This window comes from Bubalus bubalis, chromosome 7 (assembly GCF_019923935.1).
Source record: "Bubalus bubalis isolate 160015118507 breed Murrah chromosome 7, NDDB_SH_1, whole genome shotgun sequence".
NCBI classification, from domain to species: Eukaryota; Metazoa; Chordata; class Mammalia; order Artiodactyla; family Bovidae; genus Bubalus; species Bubalus bubalis.
In genome coordinates this window covers 46,494,766-46,518,803 of record NC_059163.1, presented here as the reverse complement: position 1 = coordinate 46,518,803, position 24,038 = coordinate 46,494,766, and the positions used below count along the sequence as shown (strand labels likewise).

The 24,038-nt window shown below is 36.7% G+C and overlaps 1 protein-coding gene and 1 pseudogene across 11 annotated transcripts in view; one reads left to right on the top strand and one right to left on the bottom strand.

The window, feature by feature from the left end:
• The window catches only part of CLOCK (clock circadian regulator), a 121,867-nt gene that overhangs the window by 8,396 nt on the left and 89,433 nt on the right, over nt 1–24,038 (bottom strand). For 9 of the 11 annotated variants that reach the window (XM_044945872.2, XM_006058323.4, XM_025290043.3 and 6 more), the window contains 7 exons: nt 16,733–16,874; nt 14,927–15,027; nt 14,298–14,387; nt 10,425–10,577; nt 9,374–9,583; nt 8,421–8,626; nt 1,961–2,210 (listed from right to left, as the gene is read on the bottom strand). In XM_044945872.2, coding sequence (XP_044801807.1) covers nt 1,961–2,210; nt 8,421–8,626; nt 9,374–9,583; nt 10,425–10,577; nt 14,298–14,387; nt 14,927–15,027; nt 16,733–16,874 — 1,152 coding nt within the window. The remainder of the gene's footprint in view (nt 1–1,960; nt 2,211–8,420; nt 8,627–9,373; nt 9,584–10,424; nt 10,578–14,297; nt 14,388–14,926; nt 15,028–16,732; nt 16,875–24,038) is intronic. The other 2 variants (XM_006058326.4, XM_025290044.3) reach the window with 2 other exon arrangements.
• LOC102413689 lies at nt 3,781–5,940 on the top strand (annotated as a pseudogene).

The following is a 24,038-nucleotide window of genomic DNA, read 5'->3' as shown; positions in this document are numbered from 1 at the left end:
AGCACAGGCTTTGAAAGCATCAGCAGCCCTGGCTTTGAGTTTTGCTCTGTATTTATCAGGCCTTGGGCAAGTGTCAGCTCCATGAACCTCAGTTTCTTTTGTCTAATTTCTCCTTCTAGATATACAAAGGAAACTAGTCAAAAGAAAGCGGAATTTTAAAATTAATATCTTTCTTCACTAAGGACAATGTCTTAATGCAGGGTTCATGATTTTAAAAAGGAACTGTAACAGGTGATTTCTGCAAATGTGTATGAAAGACAACTACACAAACACACAGAAGGATAGATCTCTGAAACCTAAAAGCCACTGAGCTTTGCTAAGCACTTGGAGACATTTTCTTTTTCTCACTGTTATTAGGAAAAGCTTTTGAAAGATAAAAGAATTCAGGGTATTTATGAGCCTTATAGGGTTACAACAAAAGTACATTTTGGAACTAGGTGTTACATAATCAGAAAAGAGAAATTGTGTATTTCTATCTGCATATTAGTGTATTTCTAAAGGGTATTGCCTATCTTGCTTCTTAGAAATGTTTTTTTCCCAGAAGTGGAAGAGAATGTTCATTCTTTTAAGAGCCCTTGTTCTCTGAGAGACTCAGAAATCTGAGTTCCTAAGCCAAGTCTTCTTCCTTTCTAAGCTTCTGCCTAATTCTCATTACATACATTTCCCCTAGAGAATAGTTTCTAACTTATTATAAATTCTTGTCATTAATTCATTTATAACTTCATTTATAACAACAGCTAACCCAGTCATTAATGGCTTAATGTCTAAGTGGCTGTATGACTCTCAAGAGATAATTAAGTAACTAACCTCTTTTAGTTTAGCAAATCATCAAGTTAAGAAATATATTTGCACCAGAACACCAATGATGATGAACTAACAGTGTATTTATGCGTGAGTATATAGTATAATACTGAAATCTTCTAATTATACCATATGTTGTATAACTTTAAAAACTGATGGTATTTGCCTGGAATAAGTGGAATGGTATCCAGCACAAATCGTGGTTTAGCCTATATTCAAAATTGCTGGCCTCTTGGACCAGTAAGGAAAAAGCTGGATTTTCAGATGTCACAATCTGCTATTGTGATGCCCCAAAGAGGGTACTGAGGTCCAGAAATTTGCCTGCTGCTTTGCTGAGGATCCCAATCTAGGTGACTTTGTCCTGCATCCTTTAGATAAGTAGATCTTGTCTGATATACCCACAAGAGATCTGTGTCTGCATTTTGGTTAATCTGAGTATCTATTACATTATTCAAGATAGTGGTCATTTATGAAGGCAAGTTATACTTATAAGGTGTTTAAGTATATACCTTATTCTAGGCTCAGTGATTCACATGCATCTTACTCATGAGATATGAACGACTAGCCTCTCCATATCATAGATGAAGAAAATGGATCTGAGCAAGTTAAGTAAACTGCTGAAGTTCACACAGCATGTGGTGCAGCAGTAACTCAATCTCAGAACAGCCTGTGCCGTCACAGTATTTTTCTTCCAATATTAATTTATAATAAAAAAGTTATAAAATTTAATTCAAGAATTTAACATAATGCCTAAAGTAATTTAAAAAAAAAACAAAAAACCCTTTCAATACTCAGGATCTGTAGAGAGTACAGCTTGATGGGCCCCTAGGGTAATAAGAAGAGAGAAAAGTGCTTTTGCTTGAGTTCCAGAAACTCTAGCCAGAGAGAGCTCTCTGTAAATTGCCTTGATATGGGTAGGAAGCAGCCACATATTGTATCCACCAATTTAGATAACTAGGTATTTCCATAGCAGTACTAAAAGTTTCCTAAGAGAAGAAAAAGTAGCCAACTGGGATAAGCTTTCTGTCTTTATAGAAATTTAAGTTGTACAGTAAGTTTTTGCAGATTTTTCAGCTCATTTACAGAACTGTTCATTTAATCCCTAATTTCACTATAAAAAGGTAAACACATTTGGGACATTCTTCCCAGGGAGAATTACCTGTAAAAACTGCTGCGGTGGTTGAGTCAGCTGAGCCTGAGATGGTTGCTGAACTGAAGGGAGCGGCTGTTCCTGGGAACTCTGCTGCTGCTGCGTGACTGACAGTGTCTGCGACTGCGGAGGTTGTGGAGCAAAGGTGGGGTAGGCAGTCACTACCTGACCCATAAGCATCGCGCTAGGTACCATGACCGCCCCACAGGCTACAGGAGCGGTTACTAATTTGGTCACAAGTTGCTGACCTTGAGAAAATCTGTTAAGAGGAAAGAAAGGGAAGGGGAGTCAGAAGTACAAGTGTACACTATGAAAGGCAGTGGGCTGAATATTTCTCTAAGACAATATCCATGATATTACCAATTTAGCTTTTTAAAAGCCATATGTTCCAATTTTGTTTCATGTTTTTAAAGATTCCCTTTGGGATACCAGTGAAACAGAAATGTACAGAGCAAAATGAAGCAATCACAAACAAAAATACAAACTCTTTTTTTGATATCCACATGCAAAAGAATGAAATTTGACCTTTACATCATATAAAAATTATATAAAAATTAACTCAAAATGGATTAAAGACTTAATAAGCATAAATGTCGAAAACTGAAACTCTTAGAATAAAACACAGGGAGAAAGTTTCATGACACTGGATTGGGCAATAATTTCTTAGGTTATGACATTAAAAGCATACACAACAAAAGAAAAAATAGATAAACTGAAAAACAAATTTAAAATTTTTTATGTAGCAAGGGACACTACCAACACAGTAAAAGGGCACTCCAGAGTGGGAGAAAATATTTACAAATCATGGATCTGGTAAGGGATTAGTAACTAGAAAATATAAAGCAATACTACAACACAGCAACAAACAATGTGATTAAAAAACCGCCACGGGTCCTAAATGATATTTCTTCACACTATATACAACTGGTCAATAAGCACTGAAAAGATGCTTAATATGACTAATCATTAGAGAAATGCAAATCAAAACCACTATGAGATACCACATCACATTCATTAGGATGGCTACTATCAAACATAGTAATTGTGTTGACAAGGATGTGCAGAAACTGGAACTTCTGTGCACTGTTGATGGGAATATAAAGTGGTTTGTCCATTATGGAAAACAGTATGGTGGTCTTTCATCAAATAAAAATGTAACAACCATATGATCCAGCAATTCCATTTCTGTACATATACTCAAAAGAATGGAAAATAGGGACTCAAACAGTTGCACACCAATGTTTATAGCTATTCACAATTTTCAAAAGTGTCCATCAGTAGACAAATGGGTCAACAAAATGTGTTATATACATTACAACTGAATAACACTTAGCCTTAAAGAGGAAGGAAATTCTGATGCATGCTATAACATGGCTGAACCTGGAAGACATTATGGCAAGTGAAATAAGCCAGGTAGAAAAGACATACATTATGTGATTCCATTTACATACAGTACCTAGAGTAGTCAAACTCACAGACTTACGTGCTTAGAAAGTAGAATGGTGGTTTCTAAGAGTTGGGGGAAGAGGAATGCATATTGTCTGATTAATATAGATTTTTAGTTTGGGAAGAAGAAAAACTTTCTGGAGATTGATGGTAGTGACTGTCACAATGGTGCCAACCTGCTCGTATGTCAATGAACTGCACATGTGAAAATGGTTAACACAGTGAGTCCTTTGTTATGTGTATTTCACCACAATAAAAAAGAATGTAATGCACGCATGCAAAAAATTTTTAATCTGTTAAAAATATCAACTTTTTTCTTTTTATAAAACTACTAGGGGGGAAGGGCTGAGGAGCGGAAGGGGCGGCCAGCTGCTCGAGGTGCGGAGCAGGGTCAGGATGGACGAGGACGTGCTGACCACCCTGAAGATCCTCATCATCGGCGAGAGCGGCGTGGGCAAGTCCAGCCTGCTCTTGAGGTTCACAGATGATACTTTTGATCCAGAACTTGCAGCAACAATAGGTGTTGATTTTAAGGTGAAAACAATTTCAGTGGACGGAAATAAGGCAAAACTTGCAATATGGGATACTGCTGGTCAAGAAAGGTTCTGAACATTAACTCCCAGCTATTATAGAGGTGCACAGGGTGTTATATTAGTTTATGATGTCACAAGAAGAGACACCTTTGTTAAACTGGATAATTGGTTAAATGAGTTGGAAACATACTGCACGAGAAATGACATAGTAAACATGCTAGTTGGAAATAAAATTGATAAGGAAAATCGTGAAGTTGATAGAAATGAAGGCCTGAAATTTGCATGAAAGCATTCCATGTTATTTATAGAGGCAAGTGCAAAAACCTGTGATGGTGTACAGTGTGCTTTTGAGGAACTTGTTGAAAAGATCATTCAGACCCCTGGACTGTGGGAAAGTGAGAACCAGAATAAAGGAGTCAAGCTGACACACAGGGAAGAAGGCCAAGGAGGCGGAGCGTGTGGTGGTTACTGTTCTGTGTTATAAACTCTGGGAAACGCCATCTCTTGCGTATTTGATCAGATAATGTCATCTTTCTGTATATAAACTCTCTTAACTGCTATTTTAGGGACCTTGAAGTTTGCACATATTTGTTTTGTATCATGGCAGTAAATATTTGTGAGAAAGCCCACTCATTGACTTTTCCAGGTAAAACGTAAGCATGCACAGTTTGCAGTCTGCAGTTTTTTATGTAACATAAAATAGGTGTACCTTTATAAGTACATTTGATTTTATGATTTACATTCATCATGTGATTTTTTAAAAATCCACCTCTCTAGTATATGTTGATACAAGGTCTAGTTTTGGTCTCTTTTTCGCTTAAATACTTATCAATTACTGAATTAATTGGTATCGTAGAACTCCCAGGACCACTGGGAGATAAACAGATGTCATCAAACCTGGCAGATTTCCCTTCAGGAATAACAAAGAGCATGATTCCACAGCTTTCCTAGGATGTTCGCTGATGGATTCTCTTTAGTACTAAGCAAAATCCTCTTTGCAGGATGTGGTCGAGGCCAATTTATAATTAAATCCCCGTTTGTTCTGACGATACTTCTGAAGTAGCATTAATATGTTAAAGAAGTTTGGTCTTCCTTGACTTGAGGAGTAGCTCGTTGCTTAGCTGGAGTTTTAATTCTGTGATGTGTACATGGCTTCATGAGCCTCTGTGCAGCATTTTGGGTTGTGTGGTATTTGACAGAATCGCAATAAGATTCCCCCATTTTGGTTTCAGAAGGACAGGAGTAGTATGTTTGTGTAACTCATGTAGCACTTATCACCTTTAAAACCAACACCTTTTCCCATAAATGTTGGTGGTGTTTGTTCCGGTACTTCAATTATAGCTTGTGTAATGTTAATGAATATCTGTATCTTATGACTTCCATAAATGACTAGTTGATATTCAAAAACATATTTCTGTGTTTTGAGGGCTGGGGAAAAAAAACACTAAACTATAATTTGAAAAAGGCATATTGCTTCCAGATTTCGATGTGTATGGAAAAATACTGTTGCAGTGAAAATCTTGGTACAAACTTGTACAGACTAATAAATCTTTTACACAGTATTCAGTTTTGTAACCTCCTGCTATTGTACATTGTATATTTTTTTCACTCATGTATTATTTAATATACATTGATCTCTGCTATTTTAAGCTTGCAGATAAGTAATTTGCCCTTTCAGGCAGGCCACTTTAATACCACTCAGTAAGATTAATAAGAAATACTAATTTCTGGGTGGTTTGTTCTCTATATACAGTTGCAAACGATATACATTTTTGTGGGCCACCTTTACAATGCTTGTGATAATAGACTGAAATGTATATCTTCACATAAGAAAACCTTAACATACTACATGGTTCACACTTCTTAGACTATATTACATGGGATTAAAGGTTTTATGCATTACATATGTTTTTACAGAAAATGAAACATATACTACTACTTTAATGTTAAAGAAAGATAGCTAACACATGTACTTATGATTTGTTGTTACATTAAAACTGTAGATTTGTATATGTGGTTTCTGTATTGACATTTCTGTTTATTGCTATCTGCTCCTTGAGCCATAGAATATTCTTCCAATGCATTGGATTGTCTTTATTTGGTCAGAATTTGGATACATATGAGTCACTTAACTTTTAACAACTAATTTTGTTTGATTTATATTGTAACCTTTTATAGTTTTTTAATAAATCTAGCCTGCTTTCCCTAGATAAAAAATAAAAAAAACACAAACTACTAGGTACTTGGGAGTTAGATATATGTGACACATGGTTCATTTTGCTAATGAAAATAAACCTGTCCTAAAGGAATTTTTTTAAAAAGACTTCTAAGTTTATAGATGTTTACATTGTAAGTTGTGTCTTATAAGCATAAATGACATTTATGTTTCAAAACTAAATAACATTCTAACAGCATATAAAAGTACCCTCAATTTACAAATTTATCAACAGGCATAGTACCCACTGTATTACAATTCACTAATATTCCCTCCCACCCACAACCTTCATGCTTCCACAGTCTTTAATAAAAGAACAACAAAAAACAATGCCTCTTCAGGGAAAAATATCATTTCTATCTGCCTTTTCTATGAGATAAAGTTAGTTTCTAACATTGGTCACTACAGTGAGGAAATCGAGATAAGACTCTACTGTAGATTTAACATGACCTAACTGCAATTACAACCTGTTTTAAGGTAGATAATTATAACTACACTTAGCATATTTATGCTAACAGTTTAAATGTTCCACAAGACAAAACAATTCTATTTTGAATCCATGCCAAATCTTAAAAATAAAGTGTTGTATATTATGTACTTTAGGATTAAAGGTATTATTTAATGCAAAAGCATATATAATGAAAAATTTACAAACAAATAACGTTACAAAGTGGCTTAATCACAGAAGTGCTAAGCACTAATTTCTCTGTAATCTTAAAAGAATTTAGTATCTGAATTGCCCAACTACTCACTGCTAAGTATGAGAATATCTCATTCCTCTCTGGCACCAAAAGACATCCTGCAATTTACTTTGGCTTTAACTTTTTTCTTTGTATACACTGCTCCCTCTGCCTAAATACCCTACTGTGTGTGACTCCCTGCTACACACATATCTAAAGCAATGCGCTTAAGACACAGGCCAAATATCTCCTCCCTGAAATTTTCCCTGACCACACTCCTCTCTTCACTTGCTTGCCTCACCCCATAAAACTGCTCACTTCCTCCTTTTCGAAAATCTACTAAGTATTTATCACAGCAAATAATACTGATTTATTCACCTTTCTACAGCTTTGACTAGTCCGATCTTTTCTGGGATAAAGAATGTGCCATACTCATAAAGCAGGCATTCAAATATTTGCTGAAGTTGTTTTTCCCCCTTCAAAAAACAGCTGTCTACAAATAATTGCTGAACTGTGTCCTCTAAAATTTATGTCAACATTCTATGCTAATGGATTTTACCTTGGGCTTTAAATCTAGTCCTTTATAATATTTCTATGGAGTATATTCATAACACTTCCTTCAAAAGCTGGACTTTTTAACTTGAAGGAACTGAGTTTCAAAAAGCAGCAGTGAGTTTCTCTCTGATCTTATTGCTTCTGCAATCCAGCAGCTTCCTCACCCCTCTGGAAATTATTAATAGGGTTTCAATAAAATCTACTACAAAGTCTAATACAACAGCAAGATTTTATTATAAAAGCAGCAGTCTACTTATATTACACTAAAATAAAAAAAATAAAATGCATTTAAAATGTAATTTTTAAGACTACAGAAATCCTATAGTTTTGAAAGATATCTTTCTTACTAAATATTTGAAAAGGTTATTTTTTTTTAAATATCTATTTCTAGGTCAGCTATTTGGAAGACTAAAATTAGTCACAGAAAGCGATTTTTTTCTAGAATTGCCCATAAAACTTTAGTATAGTATATGTTTAAGCACTTGAGCTCTGAAATCAGACACCCAGTTTTGAATTCAGATCCCCTTCTTTACTCCCTTCACAGCTTCAGACCCTTGACCAAATTTTTTATTCTTTCCTGGGAAATAAAGACCCTCACACTTTTTTTTTTTTTAAATAAGAATTAAATGAGATAATATACTTTGAGCATTTAGTACAGTACTTAACAAAACTCAAGAAAGGTGAGCTAAACTTAGTCCATAACACGTATAAACTATGGTAGCAAACACCTTCACCACTGCTACTACACTGACAACACGAGCGGCTATATTGCAACGATAAACAAGTTTTATAGTGATACAGACAAAACCTATCATAAAACTTGTGTAGAATTTGGATTCTACCATATGTTAGCACATTTTTGAATATGAAATAAAATGAAATAAAATTTGCTATTACTCTTTTATTATAAAGTACTTCAACAAGGATACATTGTTTTTATTTCAAATTCTAGAGTGAGCAATAAATTAAAATCTCATTTAAAAAATCCAAGTATTGTTTTATAATCAAACAACTGACATCTTTGGAAACATGACAACTACCTGATCTGTCTGTCCTGAGTGAATGTAGTTACTGCAGCACTCTGGGAACTGTTTTGGGGCAAACTCGATGGGATGTGGACCATGCTTCCGGCCGCCGGCTGAGAAATCACCATAGTGTTGTAGAGTGGGGCTGTAAGAGTGCTCTGCGTCTGACTGGGAAGAGATGTTTGTTGACTGTGCCCGCTCAGTACATTCTGTTGACTCTGCTAGAAAACAGAAGATTTTACAAATAGAAAAAAATTTATTCAGGAAGTATGCTTCTACTACTAATCATTCTAACAATAGTTGACATGAAAGAAAAAGAAGTGGCAGAACATACTACTCTGGGAGAAAATGAACCATCAAGGAATAACTTGCAGTATCTGAGAATGAATTAGTCTTCAATATCTTGCTGGAAGGTAAGCTATGATTTTTGAAAAGGAGCATGATCTTAACAAGGATGACATAAAATATACATGAAGAACTACTAAACACCCAAAGTAACTGACATTTGACATTTTTTTTTTTTTGACATTTGACATTTTTATGTATTTCATTCCAAGTCTTGAGATTTACAATCACAGATGCATGTCAATTACCGAAATTTCCCAGAATGTTAATTAAGCCATCACTGCCCTAACAAAATACATTCTTTACATATGGTAACATATATCCTGGTCAGAATCCTGCAACTTTCTTTTTTTTTTCCCACACACAGAAGTAGTTTGTATATTCATTTCAAGCAAACTCAAAAATTTTCTAAATGTTGAAATACAGGAAGCATTCAACATTCAACAATTTAAGAATAATTTTGCACAAAATACTTTATCACTCTCAATACTATAGTTTCTAATTATTACTATTAAAGTTTTACATATGGTATTGTACAAAATGAAGCTTTTGTCTTTGTTTTAGCAATACCACACATTTCAATCACTGAACATTCCCTAGCTCACTGTACTCAATAACGTTACCTGACTTGATGTACTTTGTAAAGTCTGCTGTTGTATCATATGCTGAGTTGTGCCAATGTGTCCAGTATTCATTCCACTTTGAATCTGGTTAGTTTGAACAACCTGGCTTTGCATATTTATAGGTGCAAGCTGCTGGATATTAGTTGAATTTCCAGAAGAAAGTTGAACAGAACCAAAATTCAATCCAGGGGTTGACTGTTGCAAAAACATCTTTAAAAATAAAGATTACATTAAAATGATCTTTTTAAATTAAAAAAAATGAGAGCATTTTTAGCAAAAATAGCTAAAAATTAAGTTTTAAAAGCAAGTAATGAGAAGACTAAGTCATTCTGAATCAACAATGAGCAATAAGTAATTACTGAATAAAACATGATACTCATTTTCATTCTTTCAATCATCCTAACCCCTAATCATGTTTCTAATTGTCAGGAAAAGTGTTATAAATTTCAAAACCTCTACTTGCTTGATACTTTACATGTTGAGGATTATTATATATGCTACCGTTACCCTAACTCAGCTACTCAAAGGTCTGTGGATTGGAAGCTCTGTATCACTCATCATTTATAATTTATGGCATTAGGGAGAAGTGGTTTTCACTTGAAGTTTTTACCAAGGTCCTAGTTGCATCAGATAGACATAACTTTGGCCCTGTTGGTTGACCATTATAAGACTATAATTTGAATCATACCTACCAGTAAGTTATTCAAAAAATTACTGATGATTAATTTTAAATTCTGTACCTACATATACCTAAAAGTCTATGTAAAGTATTATTTTGATATTATGGGAATTTAAGCTTACTAATAATTAGACTGCTAAAAGATGACTCTAATCTGGAGAAACAAAAATGCTGATGGAAACACTCTTAGGAATCAATTATCTTTAGCGACTGTAAATGCAATCATAATGGGTAGATAACCAATGAGTATTTACTGAACTAAATGGATGAACCATATCTTTTGGATCCCACTTTTTATTAAGAAGAGTCAATTTCCTAAGAAGCCAAAATACAAACGGCATGCTTTGTTTGTAATCAAATGTAGTAACTTACCTGCAGCCCTTGACCATGGACCATTTGAAGCTGTTCTTGAATTTTTCTTAGTTCTTCTTGTTGCCGATGAATATTCGCCTCTATCATCCGAGTCCGTTGCTCCAATTGGTCTTTGAGATGCTGCATGGCTCCTAACTGAGCTGAGAACTGAAACTTAAGTATCATGGATGGAAAAAGTATAACATTATTTTACAATCACTTCTCATAATTGTAAAATGTGAAATGCAAGCAGTATATCACGAATTAAGAATGTCGTGCCAGTTACTAATTTATTGCTTCTCAACACCTAATTCACCTATCCTGGCTCAGCTTTGTGGTACTAGAGCTGGACCCTATAAATGTTTCTCCTTAATCAGCAGGCACCAGCAGTCATGTCAATGATGATGTGGAGGGATACTGTAAAGGGAGAATGGGTAACCTCTCTGGTTCTAGTGCTTTTCCTTCGTGTTCTTATGCTAGCAGGTAGCATCCTACTGAGTGTCATCAGCAACCAGCAGCTAGCTTTCCAGCAAGTCTCACTGGCTTGCTAGTGGGCAGCTTCCCAGCAAATTTTACTGATATCCCAGCAAGTGGCTGCTCGCTCCCCAGCCAAGTCTGTGGCATTTCAGTGAACCTGTGTACCATCCAGTGGATATAGCCACAGCAGCTCCAATGGGACGTGAGTCTCAGCTTGGCCTGGAGGAGCAGTTTAGGAGAGTTGAAGGAGTCTTCTGAGCTGTTCCCCCTTGGCAACTCTCCCTTTCACTTACCTTTAGTGGCTGCTCTCTACACTGGTCTTTCCTGTATCCTTTTGAATTCCCTTAAGTGCTCTCAGTAGTTAATCTCTGTTACCAGTTAATAGTTTTTTATACCATCCCTGTTCAAATTTCTCATCCAGCTTCTGACTAGAGCTTGACTGATTATAAGATGACTTTGTAACACTGGCTTTTAAAGACCTAAGTTCCTACTGTGGTGCTACTACTTGATAGAAAAAGTTACAGAACTTCAGTCCTGATCTTTTAACAAATGAAAAAGTAGTCTGCACCTAGAGTTATTCACATAAAATTCTGTCATCCCAAGAATGTCCTCTTTGTGTAGGTCATTAGAAAGTTAAAAATCTGACAGACTAACCAACCATAAAATTTTCAACAAATTGTTCTCAAATACAAAAACCTAGGCTTTTAAAGACTAAGCGATTATAAGTGAATGCTGCATATGCAAATAAAAGCACAGTTATTCTGCTTACAGAGTAAGGTTTTCAATCGCACTTATATCTGCTTCACTTGAGTTATAGACAACTTCTATTTACTACTGCTTGAAACTAAGCACATTTAGTGATTCACCACTTAAGTTTAAATAGGCTTATTTACTTATTTCCAGGAATATTCACCACAGAATGCAATATAAAAGCAGAAAGAATTTCACTTCATTGGAAATCTGTCTTAAGAATCTCCTACAATGCATGTAAAAGCAAATGACACCCCAAAAAGCTTTTTTACCCTATCTTCAAAAGTTTGTTTTGAGAATACTGAACATTACTTTTCAAAGTATACAACTCTGACTTCTGAAGTTAACAATAACCAGATCAAACATCAGATTACACTAGATATGAAAAAACATTACAAATTTAATATCCTCATGCCTTTTTTATTATTTGAAATTTTATGTTTATATCATATAAATATATTGTATCCTAAAGTTATTTATACCTTTAGGTAAACATTATACTGTCACCACTTGAAGAATTTCTATTAAATACAAATAAGAAAATAAAAATAAACACAGAAAGCAGAATAATGGGAAATAATATCATAGAACTAAGAGGAACAGTGTTTGCCTTTATCACTGAATGAAATGAGATTTGAATACGTATTTGAGGACTCAGTGCTGATAAAAACTACTGGAACTCCAGACACTATTTAATAATATAGTGCTGCTATAAATACCTTACACAGTTATATGCTGCTAAAAGTCAAGATTATGACAATTAGATTGTTATTTAGATTATGACAGTTTACAGCAATATCAATATATCTATACAAGTATCATAATATATAATTATATATGTCTGGTGGCTCAGATGGTAAAGGATCCACCTGCAATGCAGGAGACCTGGGTTCAATCCCTGGGTTGGGAAAATCCCCTGAAGGAGGGCATGGCAACCCACTCCAGTACTCTTGCCTGGAGAGCCACATGGACAGAGGACTCTGGTAGGCTATAGTCCATGGGGTCGCAAAGAGTCGGACTTGACTGAGCAGCTAAGCACAATTTAAGTAACAACCATATAAGATAAAGGTATTTTTAGATACCTAGTGTTAATATCAGAGAAGGCAATGGCAATGCACTCCAGTACTCTTGCCTGGCAAATCCCATGGACAGAGGAGCCTGGTAGGCTGCAGTCCATGGGGTCGCTAGGAGTCAGACACGACTGAGTGACTTGACTTTCACTTTTCACTTTCATGCATTAGAGAAGGAAATGGCAACCCACTCCAGTGTTCTTGCCTGGAGGATCCCAGGGACAGGGGAGTCTGGTGGGCTGCCGTCTATGGGGTAGCACAGAGTCGGATATGACTGAAGCGACTTAGCAGCAGCAGCAATATTAATATTATTTGAAATTAAGACAATGTAGAGATAGCTTCAACATCAAACAAAACACAATTTCGGATTATTTCTAGCACAACTTAGTATTTTTCATTTGTCTGAGGCACTGAGTGCAGTGATAAATTAAAAGTTGCGAAGTTATAATCAAAAGTGTCACTTCTGTAATACCTCTCCTTTGTCTTGCTAACTTTTATATTTAAGCCTCCTTGGGGACTCAGCCCAAGTAACAATTCTTCCAGAAAGTTCTCTCACTTCCTCAGTCTGCAACTGAGAGTCCATCTAATGTGCTCACGTGTCAAGCTTTAGACCTTGAGCATAGACTATTTGTAGTTATCTATCATTCCCTCTAGATGTAATAAAGTTTCTTAGTATAGATAAATTTGCATTGCCAGCACCTGCAATATCTGATAATATAAGGAGCTTAATAAATGGCTTATATATAAACATATGAATAAAATTACTCAATTCTTCCAATATCCATGGGAAGAACAAAATGAACTACATTTCATCTTTAATATTTTTCTATGGAAAGTGAAAGTGTTAGCCACTCAGTCATGTCCAACTCTTTGTGACCCCATGGACTATAGACCTCTAGGATTCTCTGTCCACGGAATTCTCCAGGCAAGAATACTGTAGTGCATAGCCACTCCTTTCACCAGGAAATCTTCCTGATCTAGAGATCAAACCCAGGTCTTCCGTACTGCAGGCAGATTCTTTACCTTCTGAGCCACCACAGTATTTCTCAATAGGGATTAATCAGGATAGCTTTTTGTTGTGCAAAACTGTTATGAACCCTAAAAGACAACTAAAGTACCAGCGGCACACCAAATTCACTGACAATCAAAAAAATCTCCAGGTATTCTAAACGTCCACAATTGAGATTTACTGCATCTGTATTTTAAAAAATCTCTAGTAGCTTGAAAGTGAAAGTCACTCAACTGTGTCCGACTCTTTGCAACCCCATGGACTATACAGTCCATGAAATTCTCCAGGCCAGAATACTGGAGTGGGTAGCTGTTCCCTTTTCCAGGAGATCTTCCCAACCCAGGGATCAAACCCAGGTCTCCCACACTGCAGGCGGATTCTTTATCAGCTGAGCCACAAGGGAAGCCCAAGAATACTAGAATGGGTAGCTTATCCCTTCTCCAACAGATCTTCCTGACCCAGGAATCGAACTGGGGTCTCCTGCATTGCAGGTGGATTCTTTACTGACTGAGCTATGAGGGAAGCCCCACTAGTAGCTTAAAGACTATTTGTAATTTAAAAATATTTAACGGAAACAAATAAAAATACCTGGGACATGCCATGCGGAACTGGTAAATTTGCAGATTGAGACATCACAGGCTGTGTTAATGACTGACCAACAGTCTGGGAATTTATAGACTAGAAGCAAAATAAAAAATAACACTAGGTGACAACCATTTTCATACATGAATACTCCCAGCAGAAATACCACCATGGCGTCTTCATAACTGAATTACAGCTTTTAGATGAGCCTCATACATTTAAATGAGCATAGGCCTGTCTCTCCCTCTAAACTGGAAATACTTAGTCCCTATTTATCTTTTTATCTTTCAAGGCATCTGTCACATTATCTTGCATGGGCTCTCAATAAGAGTTGCCTGGACTTTATTGAAAGTGATTGGTATTTGAAATTAGACATAAAATGGCTCTAAATTATCAGCTTTCCATAATTATAAAAAAAAATCTAACATTTTGTCTGAAAAATATTCAAAAGGACTTGTATGTTTGACTACTACTTCACAAAAAAATGAAGACCTTGAGTAAGTGTTATATATCAACAACTATTTTGAATTTCATAGAAAGGGATAATGAATAAATGAATTTATGAATATTTAGATGATTCCCCCCACCCCTTTTAATAAATCTTTATTCAGCAACATACTATCTGAAGAGTTTACCTGACTACTAAATGATGACCTCCTTTGTGCCATCTTCTCATGAGCTGGTAAATGTTGTCTGGGAGGAGTGCTAGTATCTGTTGGGATCTTTGTTGGTGTAGCTAAGGTTGGTCAACAGAAACAGAATAGCATTAGTACTTGAAAAATACAATTTCCAAAGATCAATCTCAAAATGCTTTCCAGTGAATAAAAGTGGTCTGTAAATTTTAGAGTTGTTTTTCTAAATTATTCAATAAAAGTGACGTCTATGACAACAAGATGATTTATTTTAATTACCTCTTTTTTAAGGATAAAGAAAACATCTGAAATAGGAAAATTTCAAATATAAAATGGTTACTACCCCTACAATTCTATAATAGAAAAAAGCAATAAATTAATTTAAAAATGGCCTAAGGACTTGAATAGATATTTACTCAAACATGACACAGAGATGGCCAGCCAGTATGTGAAATAATACTCAATACTCCACTAAACATCAGGGAAATGCAAATCAAAACCACAATGAAATATCACCTCTACCTCTAAAGAATGGTTACTATCAAAAAATCACATTGTAAATCAACTAAAAAAAAACCCTTTTAAACTGTTCAAAAAAAAAAATCTAAAGACAAGTGTTGGTGAGAACTTGTGTGAAGGTGTGGAAACCTTGCGCACTGTTGATGGGGACAGGAAACGATACAGATACTGTGGAAACAGTATGGCTGTTTTTCAAAAAAATTAAGATTAGAACTACCATATATGAACTAGAAATCCCACTTCTGAGTATTTATAAAAAAAAATTAAAGTCAGCATCTTGAAGAGATATTAGCATTCCAATGTTCACTGCAGTATCATTCACAATAGCCAAGGTATGGAGACAATCTAAATGTCTGTTGACAGGTGAAAGGATTAATAAAATGTGATATATACATACAATGAAATACTACTATTCATCCTGAAAAAGGAAGGACATTCTACAATATGTTACATGAATGAAACTTTAGGCCATTATGCTAAATGAAATAGGCAATGACAGAAAAAACAAGTATCTCATAATGGTATGAGGTTATTTAAAATAGTCAAACTCATTGAAACAAAGAGGACAATGGTAACTGCCAAGGCCGGGGGTGGGAGGGGGGGAAGAGTGGGGAATGGGGAGTTATTAATTAGTGGGCATAGTTTCAGATAAGCACAATGAATAAACTCTGGAGATCTGCAACTTTGTGTTAAAGGATACTACATAAAGGAAATGCCAAGAAATAGTTAACACAAAGGCCCTTCACAATATTTGGAAAGGTTTAAAATCTCAATCTATGTTTAACCACTTTAATGTTCCACCCATCATGAAGATGTCGAGTAGTTCAAACAAGTCCCTTTTTCATTATATACACTTTTAGTACTCTGAGAAATAAAAGTGCTAGATTCTTTTTAAAAAATTTAAAAGGGTATTAATTTAATGACAATTATGCATGTCTTCATAAAGACAAAATACACAGAAAACACTTTCAAAAAAGCAAACTAAGAACACTTACAGGTTCTATCAATAAAAAAGGAATTACTGTAATAGTTTTGCTTTCTTTCTGAGGGATGATTAAAAATACCAATACCAACATTACTACCTACATGTTTTATGGGTTACTTTATAAATTAATTCTTTGCTAAATGTGAGCAATGTGCCTTTTGCTCACTGAAAAAGTTACTGTATTTCAGAAATAGAAACACTTATCATTTGAAAGTGGCAGCTGATGAAAAATGCTGCTAACAATAATGCAAACAATTTAGAAGGGCATCTTTAAAGGAAGTCTGCTTGCAAGCTGGGGTACTCACAGGAAGGGTCTGAGACTGCTGTGTGAGATGATTTTCTTGAACTCCGGGAGGAAGCAGAAGGAGTTGGGCTGTGATCAAACCTTTCCAACGCTTCCTTGAGACTGACTGTATTTATACGATTATCAGACCCAGAATCTTGGCTCTAAGGAGACAAGAGTAAAGTAAATGTCTTCTGTGGTTCAGTTCAGAGGTCCCAAATTAGCATATCACTTGCTAATTTCCCCTCCCCAAAATCAGTTTTCAACCATAACAAGGCATGTGTACCTGTGTAATAAAGAAGTGTAATAAAGGAGTAAAAATTTACTTTTTATAGCCCAAAAGTTTTGGTTTCCTTCTCTATTGAAAGAAACAACAGACGCAAAGGAATAAAGTTGGACTATTACCTTATACCATATATAAAAGTTAACTTAAAATGGATCAAAGATCTAAACATTAGAACTCAAAGTATAAAACTTTTAGGGAAAAAAGGGGGAAAGCTTTATAACACTGCACTGGGCAATGATTTCTTAGATATGACACTAAAGCACAGGCAACAGTAGTGCATCAAAGGACACTATAAACAAAGTGCAAAGGCACCAAGGAATGGAAGAAAACATTTGTAAGTCATTTATTTGATAAAGAGTTAATACCCAAAATATAGACAGAGCTCCTACCACTCAACAGCAAGAAAAAAAAAAAAAAAAAAAAAAAAAACCCAAAAAATCCAATTAAAAAATGGGCAAAAGTCTTGCATAGAGATTTCTTCCAAGAAGATATATAAATGGCCAATAAACACATGAAAAGATACTTAATATCACTAATCATTCAGTTCAGTTCAGTTCAGTCGCTCAGTCATGTCCGACTCTCTGTGACCCCATGAATCACAGCACACCAGGCCTCCCTGTCCATCACCAACTCCCAGAGTTCACTCAAACTCAGGTCCATCAAGTCGGTGATGCCATCCAGCCATCTCATCCTCTGTCGTCCCCTTTTCTTCCTGCCCCCAATCCCTCCCAGCATCCGAGTCTTTTCCAATGAGTCAACTCTTCGCATGAGGTGGCCAAAATACTGGAATTTCAGCTTTAGCATCATTCCTTCCAAAGAACACCCAGGACTGATCTCCTTTAGAATGGACTGGTTGGATCTCTTTGCAGTCCAAGGGATTCTCAAGAGTCTTCTCCAACACCACAGTTCAAAAGTATCCATTCTTCGGCGCTCAGCTTTCTTCACAGTCCAACTCTCGCATCCATACATGACCACTGGAAAAACTATAGCCTTGTCTAGATGGACCTTTGTTAGCAAAGTAATGTCTCTGCTTTTGAATATGCTACCTAGGTTGGTCATAACTTTCCTTCCAAGGAGTAAGCGTCTTTTAATTTCATGGCTGCAGTCACCATCTGCAGTGATTTTGGAGCCCAAAAAGATAAAGTCTGACACTGTTTCTACTGTTTCCCCATCTATTTCCCATGAAGTGATGGGACAAGATGCCATGATCTTCGTTTTCTGAATGTTGAGCTTTAAGCCAACGTTTTCACTCTTCTCTTTCACTTTCATCAAGAGGCTCTTTAGTTCTCCTTCACTTTTTGCCATAAGGGTGGTGTCATCTGCATGTCTGAGGTGATTGATATTTCTCCTGGCAATCTTGATTCCAGCTTGTGCTTCTTCTGGTCCAGCGTTTCTCATGATGTACTCTGCATGTAAGTTAAATAAGCAAGGTGACAATATACAGCCTTGATGTACTCCTTTTCCTATTTGGAACCAGTCTGTTGTTCCATGTCCAGTTCTAACTGTTGCTTCCTGACCGGCATACGGGTTTCTCAAGAGGCAGGTCAGGTGGTCTGGTATTGCCATCTCTTTCAGAATTTTCCACAGTTTATTGTGATCCACACAGTCAAAGGCTTTGGCATAGTCAATAAAGCAGAAATAGATGTTTTTCTGGTATTCTCTTGCTTTTTCCATCATCCAGCAGATGTTGGCAATTTGATCTCTGGTTCCTCTGCCTTTTCTAAAAACAGCTTGAACATCTGGAAGTTCACAGTTCACGTATTGCTGAAGCCTGGCTTGGAGAATTTTGAGCATCACTTAGGGAAATGCAAATCAAAACCAAGAAATACCACTTTACATCTATCAATATGGCTATTACCAAAAAAATTAGAAAATAACGAGTGTTGGTGAGGATATGAAGAAACTAGCACCCTTGTGCAGTGCCAGTGGGGGTGGTGGTGGTGGTGTTCAGCTGCTTAGTCCCGTCCAACTCTTTGCGACCCTACGAACTGTAGCCCGCCAGGCTCCACTGTCCATGGGATTCTCCAGGCAAGAATACTGGAGTGGGTTGCCATTTCCTCCTCCAGGGGATCTTCCCAAGCCAAGGACTGAACTCACATCTTCTGTGTTTTCTGCATTGGGAGATAGATTCTCTACCACTGAGCCACCTGGGAAGCCTGAGAAGAATGTATAAAACAGCAGAGCTACTATGGAAAAATGTAACAGCTCCTCAAAAAATTAAATATAGAATTACTATATGATCCAACAATTTCATTTCTGGGTATATGCCCAAAAGAATTAAAAGCAGGGAGTCAAATGTGTATTTGTAAGCCATGTTCCTAGCAGCATTAACCACAGTAGTTAAAAATACGGATGCAACCCAAGTGTCCATCGATGGATGAATGAATAAACAAAACATGGTATATATACACACAATGGAATACTGTTTATCTTTCAAAAGGAAACTCTGACACATAACAATATAGATGAACCTTGAGAACATTATGCTGAGTGAAATAAGTTAATCATATACAGACAAATACTGTATGATTCCACTTATATGAGGTACCTATAGGAATCAAAGTCATAGTCAGAAGTGGACTGGTGGCTGCCCAGGGTTGGAGAGGAGTGAATGGGGAGTTGCTGTTCAATGGATATGGAATTTCAGTTTGGAAAGATGAAAAAGTTTTGGTGATGGATGGTGGTAATGCTTACACAACACTGTAAATGTACTTAATACCACTGAACTTAAAACTGGTTGAGATGGTAAATTTTGTTACATATATTTCAAATCAGAAAAAAAAAAAAAAGAACAACCAACAGACACTTTAGTTTATAAAGGCACTGTAAGTATCTGGAACTCTGCATTTGACTGCTCAAAATCATCTTCACACCAACTCTGACCTTCTCCAGATTTCAATATCTATATGGATGATTCATGCAATATCCTGTCCTGGCCTCTCAGCTTTCTAGGAACTCCTCGTTGCCAATAACTTCTTCCTCTATTCTACCTGATTCAATCCCTACTCTTCATTACCAGATTACTGTAGTGCCTCTAAAAACACAAATTAAAATCCAACTTTAAACCACACTTCCCTGTCTGAGCTTTCCAGTTCACTTGTTCCTCTGGAGACAATTACAGTCAACTTAAAATGATCACCAATCTAAAATGATACATAACACTAAGCCAGAAACATTACGTTTTCTAGAGGGCTCACTTTCCTACTCTCCACAGTTATTCCATACTTTCCAAAAGTTCTTAAACCTCTTTCTCCCTCTCTCCACAGAGAGCTCTGTCTTATATAGATGAAAATACTTGCCACCACCATATATGTAACTCTACCTATTAACATGCTGTGCTGTGCTTAGTCACTCAGTCATGTCCAACTCTGTGACCCCATGGACTGTAGCCTCCCAGTCTCCTCTGTCCACGGGATTTCCCAGGCAAGAACACTGGAGTAGGTAGCCATTTCCTTCTCCAGGGGATCCTCCCAACCCAGGAATCGAACTGGGGTCTCCTGCATTGCAGGCGTAGTCTTTACCAGCTGAGCTACAAGGGAAGCCCACCTATTAATATACCAGGTATATAAATATACCCATCTTCTGTTTGCTCATTATAGTGGAGCAAAGTGTCATCAAAGAACCTCCATATGCAACAGTGAATTAAGCAACAATACTCTGTTTCCTATTTCAGTGAAGCTACATAGAAGGCAGTGTGTGTGTATACACCGATATAAATAAATATGATTTCAAAATTACTACTATCACAAAAGGAAAAAATGGGTTATGTGACACAATGCCCGCTGTCCTGCACTCTAATTGCTCTTTACATCCTGTTTTGTCTCCATCTCCCACCCTCTCCCAGCTCCTGAAACCCTTCTGCCTGCCTTCAGTTTCCCTAAGCAGCAAAAGCTGTATTCTCAACCTCACTGATGAACATTCCTTCATTGGCGTCCTCTGACTAAAACCCAGAACCCCCCACCCTCCACCCCCAAAGGATACCAGTTTCCTTGTAGGTCTCCCAGGCAGTGGGAGTTTCCCTTCTCTCAACCTTCAGACCTCTGCTCCGGAGGTAGAAGAGAAGTCCTCCTACTGCTCTGGCCTGAACATCCTCCCTTCTACCTTTCCCAAAATTCACAGCTATGAACACCACATTATCTATCTCTCCTTGCTGTAGTCATTTACTCACCTTGTGCTTACTCCTCACTAAGTAGCTGAATTAAAGTTTCTCTACTCCTGGCTCAGTACTGTCCTAACTGATTTTTTTTTTAATTGGAGAAGGCAATGGCACCCCATTCCAGGACTCTTGCCTGGAAAATCCCATGGACGGAGGAGCCTGGTAGGCTGCAGTCCATGGGGTCACTAAGAGTCGGACACGACTAAGCAACTTCACTTTCACTTTTCACTTTCATGCATTGAAAAAGGAAATGGCAACCCACTCCAGTGTTCTTCCCTGGAGAATCCCAGGGATGGGGGAGCCTGGTGGGCTGCTATCTATGGAGTCGCAGAGTCGGACATGACTGAAGCAACTTAGCAGCAGTAGCAGCAGCATAGATGATTTACAACATTGCATTACTTTCTGATGTACAACAAAGTGATTTTTGTATATATATCCTTTTTCGAATTCTTTTCCCATAGGTTATTATAGAGTATTGGGTAGAGTTTTCTGTGCTATACATTAGGTCCTTGTTGATTATCTGTTTTATATATAATACTGTGCATATATGTTAATCTCAACCCCCTAATTTTTCCCTCCCACCCACCTTTCCCCTTCAGTAGTCTGAACAGAACCACAAGTCTGTTCTCTAAGTCTGTGAGACTATTTCTGTTTTGTAAATAAGTTGATCTATATCATTTTCTAGATTTCATGTATAAACAATATATGATACTTTCTCTGACTGATTTCACTTAGTATGATAATCTCTAGGTCCACACATGTTGCTGCCTTCTTTTTTATGGCTAATATCCCACCGTATATATGTACCACAACCTCTTTATCCATTCATCTATTGATGGACACTTAGGGTGCTACCATATCCTGAATACTGTAAATAGTGTTGCAACTGAACACTGGGGTGCATGTATCCTTTCAAATTATGGTTTCTGCAGATATATGCCCAGGAGGGGGGCTGCTGGATCATATGGGAGCTCTATTGTTTGTTGAGGAACCTCCCATACTGTTCTCCATAGTGGTTGTGCCTATTTACATTTCCACTAAAAGTGTAGGACGGCTCCCTCTTCTCCACATCTTCTTCAGCTGTTATTGATGGTCACTTTTTGATAATGGTCATTCTGCCTAGTGTGAGGTGATACCCTCATTGTAGTTTTTATTTGCAATTCTCTAATGATGAGTGATGCTGAGCAATCTTCTCATGTGCCTACTGGCCATCTGTATGTCTTCTTTAGAGAAATGTCTATTCAGATCTTCTGCCCATCTTTTGGTTGAGTCGTTTGTTTTTTGATAATGAGCTTCATGAGCTACCTGCATATTTTGGAGATTAATCCCTTGTCAGCTGCTTCGTTTGCCAGTGTTTTCTCCCATTCTGTGGGTTGTCTTTTCATTCTGTTTATGGTTTCCTTTGGTGTACAAAAGCTTTTAAGTTTAATTAGGTCCCATTTATTTTTGTTTCAATTCCAAAAGACTGTAACAACTTTGTATGGGGACTAGACACACATTCATTTTGTAATGTATTTAAATGCTGAATCACTATGTTGTACACCTAAAACTAATAAATTTTGCATCTTCTATATTTCAATTTAAAAGTTGCCTTCCATGGCTCAAGATGCTGAGAATATAGGAGCAAATAACAAAGACAAGTTCTCTGCTCTCATGGGTCCCACATGAAAGAATTTTTCCAAAAAGACTATGACTGCTTAGAGGTAAAAGATCCACTATGTTTTAATGAAAGATATTTTCTGAGGAAAGCACTTATAATTTTTCTTATGCTATGGCATATTTTACAACTGAAAGTTTACACCTCTTAACCCCCTTCACCTATTTTGCCCCATCTCACACCCCAATGCCTCACTCGGGCAATCAGCAGTTTGTTCTCTATGAGTCTGGTTTGTGTGTTCATTTGTTTTGTTTTTTAAATTCTACATATAAGTGAGATAATTTGTCTTTCTTTGACTTATTTCCCTTAGCATCATGCCTCCAAGATCCATCCATACTGTTACAAATAGCAATATTTCATTTTTTAATGATTGAATAGTATTCTACTATATGTATGTACCACATCTTTACTTGTTTCTGTATCTTAGTTATTGTAAATAATCCTGCAATGAACACAGGGATATATAAATCTTTACAATTGTTTTTGTTTTCTTCAGGTAAATACTAAGAAGTGAAGCTGTTATATCATATTATTTTTAATTTCTTGAGGAATTTCCATACTATTTTCTGTAGTGACTGCACCAACTTACAATCCCACCAACAGTTCATGAGGGTTCCCTTTTCTCCATATCCTTGCCAATACTTGCTATTGATTGCCTTTCTGATACCTGCCATTATTACAGGTATGAAGTGATACCCTGTTGTGGTGCTCATATGCATTTCAACCACTAAGTGAGCTTGGAAAGAGACTCTGCCTCGACTGGACCTGGAGATGACTGTGGCTCCACTGACGCCTTGATTACAGGCTTGTGAGGGACTCTGGACTGAAACCCTGATTACAGACCCATGCCCAATTCTGAAGCAGAGTGCCCAACCAAACTGTGTCGGGATTCTTGACTCACAGAAACTACTGAGATAATATATGTACGTTATTTTATATCATTAAGGTTTGTTACATAGCAGTAGGTAGCTAATACACTTTATTTCTACCTGATATAATGAAAAAAGAAACCAGTGTTCAAAATCTGACTATAACTTTCCAGTCATGAGTCTTTAAGCTCAGTTTTAATGTTTTCAAAGTGGGGATATATCCAGATAAGGATGTCTGAGAAATAAATGATATTTCATATTTCATATAAAAACCAGAGCCTAGCAGATTGTAATAAATGTTAGTTTAATTCTAAGATCATATGTCTCTACCATGATCTCTAAATAGCAGGCCCTTCAAAT